Genomic DNA, 15,919 nt, shown 5'->3' on the forward strand with positions numbered 1-15,919 from the left:
ATGACCTCTGATGGGGTTAAAGCGTTGAGGGTCGGGACCATAGAGATATACCGTGGGGCAAAAAAGTATTTAGTCAGCCACCAATTGTGCAAGTTCTCCGACTTAAAGATGAGAGGCCTATAATTTTCTTTATAGGTAAACTTCAACTATGACAGACAAAATGAGAGAAAAAAAATCCAGAAAATCACATTGTAGGATTTTTAATGAATTTATTTGCAAATTATGGCGGAAAATAAGTATTTGGTCAATTCTTTTGTTATATACCCTTTGTTGGCAATGACAGAGGTCAAACGTTTTCTGTAAGTCTTCACAAGGCTTTCACACACTGTTGCTGGTATTTTGGCCCATTCCTCCATGCAGATCTCCTCTAGAGCAGTGATGTTTTGGGGCTGTTGCTGGGCAACACGGACTTTCAACTCCCTCCAAAGATTTTCTATGGGGTTGAGATCTGGAGACTGGCTAGGCCACTCCAGGACCTTGAAATGCTTCTTACGAAGCCACTCCTTCGTTGCCCGGGCGGTGTGTTTGGGATCATTGTCATGCTGAAAGACCCAGCCACGTTTCATCTTCAATGCCCTTGCTGATGGAAGGAGGTTTTCACTCAAAATCTCACGATACATGGCCCCATTCATTCTTTCCTTTACACGGATCAGTCGTCCTGGTCCCTTTGCAGAAAAACAGCCCCAAAGCATGATGTTTCCACCCCCATGCTTCACAGTAGGTATGGTGTTCTTTGGATGCAACTCAGCATCCTTTGGCCTCCAAACACGACGAGTTGAGTTTTCACCAAAAAGTTATATTTTGGTTTTATCTGACCATATGACATTCTCCCAATCTTCTTCTGGATCATCCAAATGCTCTCTAGCAAACTTCAGACGGGCCTGGACATGCTCTTTGGTCTTGGCCATAGTGGAGTTTGACTGTTTGAGGTTGTGGACAGGTGTCTTTTATACTGATAACAAGTTCAAACAGGTGCCATTAATACAGATAACGAATGGAGGACAGAGGAGCCTCTTAAAGAAGAAGTTACAGGTCTGTGAGAGCCAGAAATCTTGCTTGTTTGTAGGTGACCAAATACTTATTTTCCACCATAATTTGCAAATAAATTACAATGTGATTTTTGGATTTTTTTTCTCATTTTGTCTGTCATAGTCGAAGTGTACCTATGATGAAAATTACAGGCCTCTCTCATATTTTTAAGTGGGAGAACTAGTAGCCTTTTGACTACTAGAGGCCTCAATCATTCTCTCTGGTCGGGACTCACATGGGTTAACTCCACCAGTGTTGTTGTTGACTGGCCCAGGTGCCGGTGTGGCACGTCGATGGGAGCGGAAGAGACTTGCTATGGATCCCATCCGGCTGAAAGCTCCTGAGGCTGGGGTGGCTTGGGTAACAGCACCGGGGGTAGGGGTGGCTTGGGTAACAGCACTGGGGGTAGGGGTGGTGGTGGGTTCTGGTCTGGGTGTCTCTCTCCGGCTGGGCGTAGGGCTGGGTCTGGCTGGCTCTCTACGACTTGGAGTAGGGCTGGGTCTGGCTGGCTCTCTACGACTTGGAGTAGGTCTGGGTCTGGCTGACTCTCTACGACTTGGAGTGGGACTGGGACTGCGTCTGCGCGTCTCTCTTCGACTTTGGGTAGGGCTATTTCTGGCTGGCTTTCTCCGACTCTGAGTGGGACTAGATCTGGTGCTTGGTCTGAGGGCTGCCTCTCTGGCTGTGGAGAGACGAGAGGTATTACTGGGTGAGCATGGCTTGATAGGTCTAGAGGCGTCCACATGCGGTTCGGTTTGCTTCTAGCAGAACCCGGCTAGGTGAAACGAACGTCTGACGTCTTGCTTGAAAAATCTCAGTATTACTGTTTGGTCCCGCTTGAGCCACTGTAGCAACAACATACCCAGTAACACTTCCTCAAAATAGAAGAAAATAATAAAGATGAATCAAGAAATGTGTAATTATTTTTGACGTTTTTTGCCAAGGAGGTCCTAGTCGGCAATGTTACATCTAACTAAAATGTTTGGTGCGGTATTTCTCAAGTGGAAAAATGTGCATTAAAACTAGCCAGCAAACATTCCCATTCATTGCTCCCACTCCTACTAGGAGCAGTACCTAGTCCAGTAATACCATTGACCAATCACAGACGAAGGGGCGTAGACTTCGTACTAACGAACATCGACTTGGCTCAAGGAAAAATGTTGTGTTGCCGAACCAAAACGTCACAACGTTTCATCATAATAAATGCTTGAACTGTTTCGACTATGAAACAAACAGTAAGCTTAAAGCCTGTCACGTGCTTCCTAGTCAAAACAGTTCAATCATATATTATGAAACATGTCTGTGACGTTTTGGTTGGTTTTGGTGTTCGCCGGGCGTTTGCTTGGCTGTTGGCATACACTACATTTTCTCTAGAGGCAAGTGGAAGTTCGGTAGCCAAAGTCGACACGCCCCTTCGTCAGAGATTGGTCAACAGGACTACTCTTAGTAAGAGTGGGAACTATAGATGGGATTCTTCAATTAAGTGTTTGTCATTCAACAAGAGATGACTAGTTTTCATGCAGATTTATTCACTTGAGAAATACTGCACCAAACATCTAATATAAAATGAAATTTGATGTGAAATGATGCGACTAAGACCTTATTGGCAAAAACGTCAAAATGAATGACACATTTCCTGAGTTATCTTAGATTAATCCAGACTATTTTGAGAAAGTATTACTGGGTATGTTGTTGCTACGGTGCTTCAAGAGGGACAAACGACAGTAATGTTGACGCTTTTTCTCCTTCTTTAAGCGACGGTCATGAGGGAGTATGCGAGCACAGACGTTCGCTTCACCCAGCCAGGTTTTGCTCGTAGCAAACCAAACCTATGTATACAGACGCCTTTCTGATTGCATAGAGAGAGAATGAGAGGAAAAGCGAGGCAGTTGAGTAGATTTTATAAACACTCTAATGATGACTGAATTTGTAGTATTGGTCAAGACCTCCTAAGGGAGGTGGTCAGAGATACATTTATGGAACTGATATCTGCAGTTATTCTTAAGAGGTTCAGGATGTGACACAGTACGGATGGAGGAGACAGGAAGAAGGAGCATACACAGATGATAAGGAAATGTTCCTCTTGTGAGGCAGGCCAACCTGTGGAACCAGTTATGTTCACAAAGAAATTCTGGGCTTGTGTGTGTGTGTGTGTGTGTGTGTGTTACCTGGTTCTCTCTCCTCTCTCCTCGGCCTGTCTCTGTCAGCTAAAGGAACGAGGTAGAAGAGAGTTTAAACCCCTTTGCACACACGCACACATGCAAACACACGCACACATGCAAACACACACACACATGCAAACACACACACACATGCAAACACACACACACATGCAAACACACGCACACATGCAAACACACACACACATGCAAACACACGCACACATGCAAACACACATGCAAACACACACACACATGCAAACACACACACACATGCAAACACACACACACACATGCAAACACACACACACATGCAAACACACGCACACATGCAAACACACGCACACATGCAAACACACACACACATGCAAACACACACACACATGCAAACACACACACACATGCAAACACACACACACGCAAACACACACACACGCAAACACACACACACACGCAAACACACATCTGACCTCGTGGTTCCTCTCTGCTCCTAACATCCTGAGAGCGCAGGCCTACACCTACAGAAGGAGACATGATTAAGCTGATCTAATGTTTTGATCATGATCGTCATAGTGAGAGTTGTAATGAAACTAGCCACATGACATCACCCTACCACGTGAGTTAGGACCTCGAACCGCCACGGAGACAGTCGGTGTGGGAGCTGAAACGGGACGACCAACGTACACATCATTATGTGTCATTCAATGACCCATCACAAAGCGCATGTTAAAACCGATACAGGAAACAGTCGCTACAGTAACATACCTGCAGGACGGTTGTTTGTTGTTGCTTTGGATCCCAGACCAGAAAACACTGAGGAATAGTCATTGAAAATACAAAGGCACAACACTGACCATTAAAAACATACTGTTTAACCATTAAAAACATACTGTTTAACTATTAAAAACATACTGTTTAACCATTAAAAACATACTGTTTAACCATGAAAACATACTGTTTAACCATTAAAAACATACTGTTTAACCATTAAAAACATACTGTTTAACTATTAAAAACATACTGTTTAACCATGAAAACATACTGTTTAACCATTAAAAACATACTGTTTAACCATGAAAACATACTGTTTAACCATGAAAACATACTGTTTAACCATGAAAACATACTGTTTAACCATTAAAAACATACTGTAACCATTAAAAACATACTGTTTAACCATTAAAAACATACTGTTTAACCATGAAAACATACTGTTTAACCATTAAAAACATACTGTTTAACCATTAAAAACATACTGTTTAACCATGAAAACATACTGTTTAATGAAAACATACTGTTTAACCATTAAAAACATACTGTTTAACCATGAAAACATACTGTTTAACTATTAAAAACATACTGTTTAACCATTAAAAACATACTGTTTAACCATGAAAAACATACTGTTTAACCATTAAAAACATACTGTTTAACCATGAAAACATACTGTTTAACTATTAAAAACATACTGTTTAACCATTAAAAACATACTGTTTAACCATTAAAAACATACTGTTTAACCATTAAAAACATACTGTTTAACCATTAAAAACATACTGTTTAACCATGAAAACATACTGTTTAACCATTAAAAACATACTGTTTAACCATTAAAAACATACTGTTTAACCATTAAAAACATACTGTTTAACCATGAAAACATACTGTTTAACCATTAAAAACATACTGTTTAACCATTAAAAACATACTGTTTAACCATGAAAACATACTGTTTAACCATTAAAAACATACTGTTTAACCATTAAAAACATACTGTAACCATTAAAAACATACTGTTTAACTATTAAAAACATACTGTTTAACCATTAAAAACATACTGTTTAACCATGAAAACATACTGTTTAACCATTGAAAACATACTGTTTAACCATTAAAAACATACTGTTTAACCATTAAAAACATACTGTTTAACCATGAAAACATACATACTGTTTAACCATGAAAAAACATACTGTTTAACCATGAAAACATACTGTTTAACCATGAAAACATACTGTTTAACCATAAAAACATACTGTTTAACCATGAAAACATACTGTTTAACCATTAAAAACATACTGTTTAACCATTAAAAACATACTGTTTAACCATTAAAAACATACTGTTTAACCATGAAAACATACTGTTTAACCATTAAAAACATACTGTTTAACCATTAAAAACATACTGTTTAACCATGAAAACATACTGTTTAACCATTAAAAACATACTGTTTAACTATTAAAAACATACTGTTTAACCATGAAAACATACTGTTTAACCATTAAAAACATACTGTTTAACCATGAAAACATACTGTTTAACCATTAAAAACATACTGTTTAACCATGAAAACATACTGTTTAACCATGAAAACATACTGTTTAACCATTAAAAACATACTGTTTAACCATGAAAACATACTGTTTAACCATTAAAAACATACTGTTTAACCATGAAAACATACTGTTTAACCATGAAAACATAGTGTTTAACCATTAAAAACATACTGTAACTATTAAAAACATACTGTTTAACTATTAAAAACATACTGTTTAACTATTAAAAACATTCTGTTTAACCATGAAAACATACTGTTTAACCATGAAAACATACTGTTTAACTATTAAAAACATACTGTTTAACTATTAAAAACATACTGTTTAACTATTAAAAACATACTGTTTAACCATGAAAACATACTGTTTAACTATTAAAAACATACTGTTTAACCATTAAAAACATACTGTTTAAATATTAAAAACATACTGTTTAACTATTAAAAACATACTGTTTAACTATTAAAAACATACTGTTTAACCATGAAAACATACTGTTTAAATATTAAAAACATACTGTTTAACCATTGAAAACATACTGTTTAACCATTAAAAACATACTGTTTAACTATTAAAAACATGAAAACATACTGTTTAACCATGAAAACATACTGTTTAACCATGAAAACATACTGTTTAACTATTAAAAACATACTGTTTAACCATGAAAACATACTGTTTAACTATTAAAAACATACTGTTTAACCATTAAAAACATACTGTTTAACCCTTAACTATACTGTTTAACCAAAAACATACTGTTTAACCATGAAAACATACTGTTTAACCATTAAAAACATACTGTTTAACCATTAAAAACATACTGTTTAACTATTAAAAACATACTGTTTAACCATTAAAAACATACTGTTTAACCATTAAAAACATACTGTTTAACCATGAAAACATACTGTTTAACCATTAAAAACATACTGTTTAACCATGAAAACATACTGTTTAACTATTAAAAACATACTGTTTAAATATTAAAAACATACTGTTTAACTATTAAAAACATACTGTTTAAATATTAAAAACATACTGTTTAAATATTAAAAACATACTGTTTAACTATTAAAAACATACTGTTTAAATATTAAAAACATACTGTTTAACTATTAAAAACATACTGTTTAACCATGAAAACATACTGTTTAACCATAAAAACATACTGTTTAACTATTAAAAAAACATACTGTAAAAACATACTGTTTAACCATTAAAAACATACTGTTTAACCATGAAAACATACTGTTTAACTATTAAAAACATACTGTTTAACCATGAAAACATACTGTTTAAATATTAAAAACATACTGTAACTATTAAAAACGTATTGTTTAACTATTAAAAACCTGACTATGATGATCCTTCATCAGGAACAATAAATCATTATTTCAAGTTAGGTATTTCATATCCAAACTGCACAATTAATGATGATGACCAATCACTCAACTAGACAAGTGAAAAGACCAGCACCAAAAGGAACAGGCACTGAGTAGAAAGCATTTGCACTGCGGAAATGAAATATTGCCTTTCCTCATATTATTTGCTGTTGACTAAAATGTCCAATTCAGATTAGTTCACAATCTCAGTGAATTATTAAAGTCCAACTCACACTACCAATAAAGAAATGGGAAAACTACTCACAACTCCTGAACCCTCCCGTCTTCTGGCCGCCATTTTTTTTTGCTATGATGGGAAAAACAGTGCAGTGAGTAAGTACAGTCTGTCAATCCACAATTTAAATGTTTATTGGTAATCGATGGCTTCTAGCTCTGGTCCAGGGCATTACGAGTGGCTTGCTAATGCTGAGCCTTCTTCAAGCCCCACAGAACACCCTGGACCAGAGCTAGAGACATCCTCTGGACCAGAACTCACCTTTCTCTCCTAAGGTGAACAATGTTGTGTCATTCACTGAAGAGAAGGATGAGAAATTACAGTTTATTAACTCATTGACATTGTATTGATCCACTGATATCAGTCTAAAACATACTCCGTCTTTATGACAATATTTATAGTGAACAAGGTGATGGAGATCACTGCTAGTAGTGCCCTTTGTGTGTGTGTGTGTGTGTGTGTGTGTGTGTGTGTGTGTGTGTGTGTGTGTGTGTGTGTGTGTGTGTGTGTGTGTGTGTGTGTGTGTGTGTGTGTGTGTGTGTGTGTGTGTGTGTGTGTGTGTGTGTGTGTGTGTGTGTGTGTGTGTGTGTGTGTGTGTAGTATGCATGTCCTCCACTCTGACACACCTGTCTTGGTGATCTTGCCCAGTTCCACGTTGCACATGTCCTCCACTCTCTCCCGTAGGTTCAGGATGGCTTCACGTACAGGCTCAAACGTAGCCTCTGGATTGGCCACCACACACGACAGATCATTACACTCAAACGGGCTGCACAGAGACTCACAGGTCTGGAGGGCGGCGCACAGGAGAAGGAGGAGGAGAAGAGGATGGGATGGAAGAGGGCAGAGATGGAGAAATGACGACAGAAAGAGAAGACACGTCATTTAAGAAATAATGCCTTTTGTGATCGAAGCTGCACATTTCAAACATGACTAGGACAATGCTGCTTTTTAACTATTGGCCCATCCCAGATGTGGTCCATCCCAGATGTGGTCCGTCCCAGATGTGGTCCATCCCAGATGTGGTCCGTCCCAGATGTGGTCCATCCCAGATGTGGTCCGTCCCAGATGTGGTCCGTCTCAGATGTGGTCCGTCCCAGATGGTCCTTCTGTGGCTCAGTTGGTAGAGCATGGCGCTTGTAACGCCAGGGTAGTGGGTTCGATTCCCGGGACCACCCATACGTAGAATGTATGCACACATGACTGTAAGTCGCTTTGGATAAAAGCGTCTCTAAATGGCATATATTATTATATTATTATTATGTGGTCCATCCCAGATGTGGTCCGTCCCAGATGTGGTCCGTCCCAGATGTGGCCCATCCCAGATGTGGTCCGTCCCAGATGTGGTCCATCCCAGATGTGGTCCATCCCAGATGTGGTCCATCCCAGATGTGGTCCGTCCCAGATGTGGTCCATCCCAGATGTGGTCCATCCCAGATGTGGTCCGTCCCAGATGTGGTCCGTCCCAGATGTGGTCCGTCCCAGATGTGGTCCGTCCCAGATGTGGTCCGTCCCAGATGTGGCCCGTCCCAGATGTGGCCCGTCCCAGATGTGGTCCGTCCCAGATGTGGTCCGTCCCAGATGTGGTCCATCCCAGATGTGGTCCATCCCAGATGTGGCCCATCCCAGATGTGGCCCATCCCAGATGTGGTCCATCCCAGATGTGGCCCATCCCAGATGTGGTCCGTCCCAGATGTGGTCCGTCCCAGATGTGGTCCATCCCAGATGTGGTCCGTCCCAGATGTGGTCCGTCCCAGATGTGGTCCATCCCAGATGTGGTCCATCCCAGATGTGGTCCGTCTCAGATGTGGTCCGTCCCAGATGTGGTCCGTCCCAGATGTGGCCCGTCCCAGATGTGGTCCGTCCCAGATGTGGCCCGTCCCAGATGTGGTCCGTCCCAGATGTGGCCCATCCCAGATGTGGCCCATCCCAGATGTGGCCCATCCCAGATGTGGTCCATCCCAGATGTGGTCCATCCCAGATGTGGCCCATCCCAGATGTGGCCCATCCCAGATGTGGTCTTTCACACCCTGGCAGCCATGTCCAATATGGCCATCAACCAGCTGCATGCAGCTAAAGTGGATGAAAAATATATAAAAGGTACCAGAGAGACAAGCGTCCTACCTCCAGGAAGTGGATGTTGTCCTCACAGCGGAACACCTCCTTCATGTCCTTGTCTCTCCTCTTCAGCTCCGAGATCTCGGCCTCCAGCTTGTCCACCACGTCCTGGGCCTCGCTTACTTTCTCCTGCCCAGCCTGGTTCATCACACCCTCCACCAGCTCCTGGAGCCTCTCCACTGAGCGCTGGAGCTCCGACAGCACCGTCTCTGTGTCATCATGTACCCTGTCTGCTGAGCGCTGGGGACACAAACACAGGTATGAAGACATACGCACACTGGTGCTGTATGGAGGTGGATAGAAAGGTACTCACTGAGGAACACAAATACACACACACACACACACACACACACACACACACACACACACACACACACACACACACACACACACACACACACACACACACACACACACACACACACACACACACACACACACACACACACTGGTGTAGTGAGGTGTAGTGTAATGGAGTGTGATGTAGTGTGGTATAGTGGGGTGTAGTGTGGTATAGTGTAGTGTGGTATAGTGGGGTGTAGTGTAGATGTGGTATAGTGTAGTGGGGTATAGTGTAGTGGGGTATAGTGTAGTGGGGTGTAGTGGGGTATAGTGTAGTGGGGTATAGTGTAGTGGGGTATAGTGTAGTGGGGTATAGTGTGGTGGGGTGTAGTGTGGTATAGTGTGGTGGGGTGTAGTGTGGTATAGTGTAGTGGGGTATAGTGTAGTGGGGTATAGTGTAGTGGGGTGTAGTGTGATATAGTGTAGTGGGATGTGGTGTAGTGTAGTGGGGTGTAGTGTAGTGGGGTATAGTGTAGTGGGGTGTAGTGGGGTATAGTGTAGTGGGGTGGGGTATAGTGTAGTGGGGTATAGTGTAGTGGGGTATAGTGTAGTGTGGTATAGTGTAGTGGGGTGTAATGTGGTGGGGTGTAGTGGGATATAGTGTAGTGGGGTGTAGTGGGGTTTGGTGTAGTGTAGTGTAATGTGGTGGGGTGTAGTGGGATGTAGTGTAGTGTGTCCTAAGCCCTTACCTTTGTTGCCTCCAGCATCTTCTTCATGTCTTTCAGCTCTCCTTCTCTTTCTTTCAGTCTCTGATGATTCTCTGTCTGTATCTCAGCCAGCTCTTTCTGCAAAACACAGTCACATCAACTCACTCCTGAGTGGACTGGAATGCAGTCTGGAATGCTCACTGGCCCACAAAGACAACTACATAATCACTTAAGATATGGCACCACCTTACTCTACACACACACACACACACACACACACACACACACACACACACACACACACACACACACACACACACACACACACACACACACACACACACACACACACACACACACACACACACACACACACACACACACACACACACACACACACACACACACACACACACACAGCGTAGGCTGAATGAGAGGCAGTTTCTAGGTGTGTCCAGATCAGCTGTGATGGGACACAGACCAGCAACCTGTATGAATGTTTTGATCAGACTGTATTTACAGGTTATTGTGGAATGAGTCTGTACATGGTGGTGTGTTTGATTAATATTATAATAATAATATATACCATTTAGTAAACGCTTTCATCCAAAATGACTTACTGTCATGTGTGCGTACTGTATGTGGGCCCCAGCGGGAATCGAACCTTGGCTTTGCATACAGAGCCACACAGGACCTGATTGGGTGTTGTTTTGTTGTAAAGGTCATGAATAACCTTGCCTGAGACCTGAAGACTTGTGTTAGCTCCCAGAGCGAATGACTAGCCTTTGGTTCAGCGGGATAACACAGTCTTGTGCCAGGCAGTTGATCACATTAGTGGGTGGGTGTGGTGGTGTCCATGTACAGCGCATTCGGGAAGTATTTCAGACCACTTGAGTTTTTCCACATTTTGTTACGTTACAGCCTTATTCTAAAATGGATTAAATAAATACAGATTATTCACCAATCTACACACAATACTGCACAATGACGAAGCGAAAACAGGTTTTTAGACATTTTTGCTAAATGTATTACAAGAAAAAACTGAAATACCTTATTTACATAAGTATTCAGACCCTTTGCTATGAGACTCAAAATTAAGCTCAAGTGCATCCTGTTTCCATTGATCATCTTTGAGATGTTTCTACAACTTGATTGGTGTCAAACTGTGGTAAATTCAATTGATTGGACATGATTTGGAAAGGCACAGTTGACAGTGCATGTCAGAGCAAAAACCAAGTCATTAGGTTGAATGAATTGGTCGTAGAGCTCCGAGACAGGATTGTGTCTAGGCACAGATCTGGGGAAGGGTACCAAAAAAATGTCTGCAGCATTGAAGATCCACAAGAACACAGTGGGCTCCATCATTCTGAAATGAAAGAAGTTTAGAACCACCAAGACTCTTCCTAGAGCTGGTCGTCGGCCAAACTGAGCAATCGGGGGAGAAGAGCCTTGATTAGGGAGGTGAGCAAGAACCCGGGGGGGTCACTCTGACAGAGCTCCAGAGTTCCTCTGTGGAGATGGGAGAACCTTCCATAAAGACAACCATCTCTGCAGCATTCCACCAATCAGGCACTTTATGGTAGAGTGGCCAGACGGAACCCCCTCCTCAGTAAAAGGCACAAGACAGCCCGCTTGGAGTTTGCCAAAAGGCACCTAAAGGACTCTTAGATCATGAGAAACAAGATTCTCTGGTCTGATGAAACCAAGATTGAACTCTTTGGCCTGAATGCCAAGTGTCACGTCAGGGGAAACCTGGCACCATCCCCATGGTGAAGCATAGTGGTGGCAGAATCATGCTGTGGGGATGTTTTTTAGTGGCAGCGATTGGGAGACTAGTGAGGATCGAGGGAAAGATGAACGGAGCAGAGTACAGAGGGATCCTTGATGACACCTGCTCCAGAACACTCAGGACTTCAGACTGGGGTGAAGGTTCAACTTCCAACAGGACAACAACCCTAAGCACACAGCCAAGAAAACGCAGGAGTGGCTTCGGGACAAGTCTCTGAATGTCCTTGAGTGGACCAGCCAGAGCCCAGACTTGAACCCGATCTAACATCTCTGGAGAGACCTGAAAATAGCTGTGCAGCGATGCTCCCCATCCAACCTGACAGAGCTTGAGAGGATCTGTGGAGAAGAATGGGAGAAACACCCCAACCAACCTGACAAAGCTTGAGACGATATGCAGAGAAGAATAGTAGAAACTCCTGAAATGCAGGCGTGACAAGATTGTCGGATCATAACCAAGAAGACTCAGGGCTGTAATCGCTGCCAAATGTGCTTCAACAAAGTACTGAGTAAAGGGTCTGAAAAATTTATGCAAATGTGATATTTCAGTTTTATATTTGAATACGTTTGATCAAAATCCTAAAAATCTGTTTTCGCTTTGTCATTATGGGGTATTGTTTGTATATTGTTTGAGAATATATAAAAAATTATTGATTTTAGAATAAGGCTGTAACGTAACAAAATGTGGAAGAAGTCAAGGGGTCTGAATACTTTCTGAATGCCCTGTATGTCTGAGGGCTTATACCTGTCTCTCCGTGCGCTCTGCATTGGTGGAGGTGGTCTCATGGTCCTTGTGCTGGTTACTGGTGCACAGCCAGCACACAAACATCTGGCACTGACGACAGTAGAACTCCTGCAGGTACTTGTGCTCGGTACAGATCTTCTGCGCCAGCTTGCCCGTGGGCGCAATCAGCTCGTGCTTTTTCAACTCCGCTTTCGTCTGATGCGGTTTCAGGTGGGCCTCGCAGTAGGACGCCATACACACCAGGCAAGACTTCACTGCAGCCTGCTGGTCTCCAGCGCCGTGACACATGTCACAGGGCACGGCCATGGCTGGCAGCCTGCTGACACCACCACCACGGGAACCTCCCTTGGCTCTACCCATGGTGTTGGCACGGTGGGCGCTCCGGATGGACTCCCTGGCGGAGGTGGTGAGGGCCCCCTTGCGGAGCTGCTCCACGGCCTCTGCCAGCATGGTGTTCCTGGACAAGGAGGGCTTGGGACAGAATGTCTGGCGGCACTGGGGGCAGCTGTAGACTCCAGGGGAGCGAGGGTTGTCCTTGCTCCAGTAGTCCTTGATGCAGCCCATGCAGTAGCTGTGGCCACACGGGATGGTGACTGGCTCATTGGGGAGGTCCAGGCACACAGGACAGTTGAACTGCTCCTCCGTCCACAGATTACCACTCATAGTGAGACCACAGGTAGCAGAGGTGAATGTAGACTATTACAAAGAGAGAGAGCGGAAGAGAGAGAGAGTGACAGAGAGAATAGAGAAAGGCAACTGAGAGGAAAAAGTTGAGGTAGAGATGGATGAAAACAGAAATGGGTAGAATCAGAAAGAATGTTGTACGCACAGAGAGATATGTAGCTACAGAGCAGACACACAGAGAGATATGTAGCTACAGAGCAGAGACACAGAGAGATATGTAGCTACAGAGCAGAGACACACAGAGAGATATGTAGCTACAGAGCAGACACACAGAGAGATATGTAGCTACAGAGCAGACACACAGAGAGATATGTAGCTACAGAGCAGAGACACACAGAGATATGAGGTATAAGACAGAGGTATGAGTCTGTCCAGGGTGTTAGACAAAGAGTGGTGATCTCATATGAGATGGACCAATGGTGTTGTCGGAATAAAAGGAAGACAGGTAGAAGGGCGGGGCTAGAGTCGCAGAGCTGGTTTAGGGAGAAAAACAGGAGGGGATGAGTTTCTTTGTGATGTCACATACCATTACAGTAACTAGAATAGAATGTCACCAGCATGTTACAGTAAATAGAATAGAAGGTCACCGGAATGTTACAGTAACTAGAATAGAAGGTCACCGGAATGTTACAGTAACTAGAATAGAAGGTCACCGGAATGTTACAGTAACTAGAATATAAGGTCACCAGAATGTTACAGTAACTAGAATAGAAGGTCACCGGAATGTTACAGTAACTAGAATATAAGGTCACCAGAATGTTACAGTAACTAGAATAGAATGTCACCAGCATGTTACAGTAGCTAGAAAGAAGGTCACCAGCATATTACAGTAACTAGAATAGAAGTTCACCGGCATGCTACAATAACTAGAATAGAAGGGCACTGGCATGTTACAGTACCTAGAATAGAAGGTCACTGGATTGTTACAGTAACTAGAATAGAAGGTCACCGGCATGTTACAGTAACTAGAATAGAAGGTCACCGGCATGTTACAATAACTAGAATAGAAGGTCACCGGCATGTTACAATAACTAGAATAGAAGGTCACCGGCATGTTACAATAACTAGAATAGAAGGTCACCGGCATGTTACAATAACTAGAAAGAAGGTCACCGGCATGTTACAGTAACTAGAATAGAAGGTCACCAGCATGCTACAATAACTAGAAAGCAGGTCACCGGCATGCTACAGTAACTAGAATAGAAGGTCACCAGCATGCTACAATAACTAGAAAGCAGGTCACCAGCATGCTACAGTAACTAGAAAGGTCATTGGCATGTTACAGTAACTAGAATAGAAGGTCACTGACATGCTACAGTAACTAGAATAGAAGGTCACCGGCATGTTACAGTAACTAGAATAGAAGGTCACTGACATGCTACAGTAACTAGAATAGAAGGTCACTGACATGCTACAGTAACTAGAATAGAAGGTCACCGGCATGTTACAGTAACTAGAATAGAAGGTCACTGACATGCTACAGTAACTAGAATAGAAGGTCACCGGCATGTTACAGTAACTAGAATAGAAGGTCACCAGCATGCTACAATAACTACAAAGCAGGTCACCGGCATGCTACAGTAACTAGAAAGGTCATTGGCATGTTACAGTAACTAGAATAGAAGGTCACTGACATGCTACAGTAACTAGAATAGAAGGTCACCGGCATGTTACAGTAATTACAATAGAAGGTCACCTGCATGCTACAGTAACTAGAATAGAAGGTCACTGACATGCTACAGTAACTAGAAAGAAGGTCACTGACATGCTACAGTAACTAGAAAGAAGGTCACTGGCATGTTACAGTAACTAGAATAGAAGGTCACTGGCATGTTACAGTAAGTATAATAGAAGGTCACTGGCATATTACAGTAACTAGAAAGAAGGTCACTGGCATGTTACAGTAACTAGAAAGAAGGTCACCGGCATGTTACAGTAACTAGAATAGAAGGTCACCGGCATGTTACAGTAACTAGAAAGAAGGTCACTGGCATGTTACAGTAACTAGAAAGAAGGTCACTGGCATGTTACAGTAACTAGAAATAAGGTCACTGGCATGTTACAGTAACTAGAATAGAAGGTCACCGGCATGTTACAGTAACTAGAAAGAAGGTCACTGGCATGTTACAGTAACTAGAAAGAAGGTCACCGGCATGTTACAGTAACTATAATAGAAGTTCACCGGCATGTTACAGTAACTAGAAAGAAGGTCACGGCATGTTACAGTAACTAGAATAGAAGTTCACCGGCATGTTACAGTAACTAGAAAGAAGGTCACGGCATGTTACAGTAACTAGAATAGAAGGTCACCGGCATGTTACAGTAACTAGAATAGAAGGTCACCGGCATGTTACAGTAACTAGAAAAGAAGGTCACTGGCATGCTGCAGTAAATAAAAAGAAGGTCACCGGCATGCTAGAGTAACTAAAAAGGTCACCAGCATGTTACGGTAAC

At 42.3% G+C, this 15,919-nt stretch overlaps 1 protein-coding gene across 1 annotated transcript; it reads right to left on the reverse strand.

The window, feature by feature from the left end:
* Positions 1-6: 6 nt before the first annotated feature.
* LOC118377371 (tripartite motif-containing protein 29-like) lies at positions 7-14,074 on the reverse strand. Its single transcript, XM_052506995.1, has 11 exons — positions 12,782-14,074; positions 10,294-10,389; positions 9,269-9,502; positions 7,774-7,933; positions 7,409-7,444; positions 7,178-7,219; positions 3,954-4,001; positions 3,802-3,849; positions 3,659-3,706; positions 3,198-3,236; positions 7-1,711 (listed from the first exon to the last, which is right to left on the reverse strand). Exons 1-11 carry the CDS (start codon positions 13,442-13,444, stop codon positions 1,197-1,199), a joined length of 1,929 nt encoding a protein of 642 aa, XP_052362955.1. The 5' UTR covers positions 13,445-14,074; the 3' UTR covers positions 7-1,196.
* Between the last annotated feature and the right edge of the window lie 1,845 nt (positions 14,075-15,919).

The sequence above is a fragment of the Oncorhynchus keta genome, unplaced genomic scaffold (genome assembly GCF_023373465.1).
Source record: "Oncorhynchus keta strain PuntledgeMale-10-30-2019 unplaced genomic scaffold, Oket_V2 Un_contig_28110_pilon_pilon, whole genome shotgun sequence".
Taxonomy (NCBI): Eukaryota; Metazoa; Chordata; class Actinopteri; order Salmoniformes; family Salmonidae; genus Oncorhynchus; species Oncorhynchus keta.

Coding starts and splice junctions, on each gene's coding strand:
- LOC118377371 (XM_052506995.1), bottom strand. CDS start 13,444: ATGAGTGGTAATCTGTGGACGGAGGAGCAGTTCAACTGTCCTGTGTGC. Junction 7,445..7,773: donor GGGCAAGATCACCAAGACAG/GTGTGTCAGAGT, acceptor CCTTCTCTTCAG/TGAATGACACAACATTGTTC. Junction 3,237..3,658: donor GAGCAGAGAGGAACCACGAG/GTCAGATGTGTG, acceptor TCGTTCCTTTAG/CTGACAGAGACAGGCCGAGG.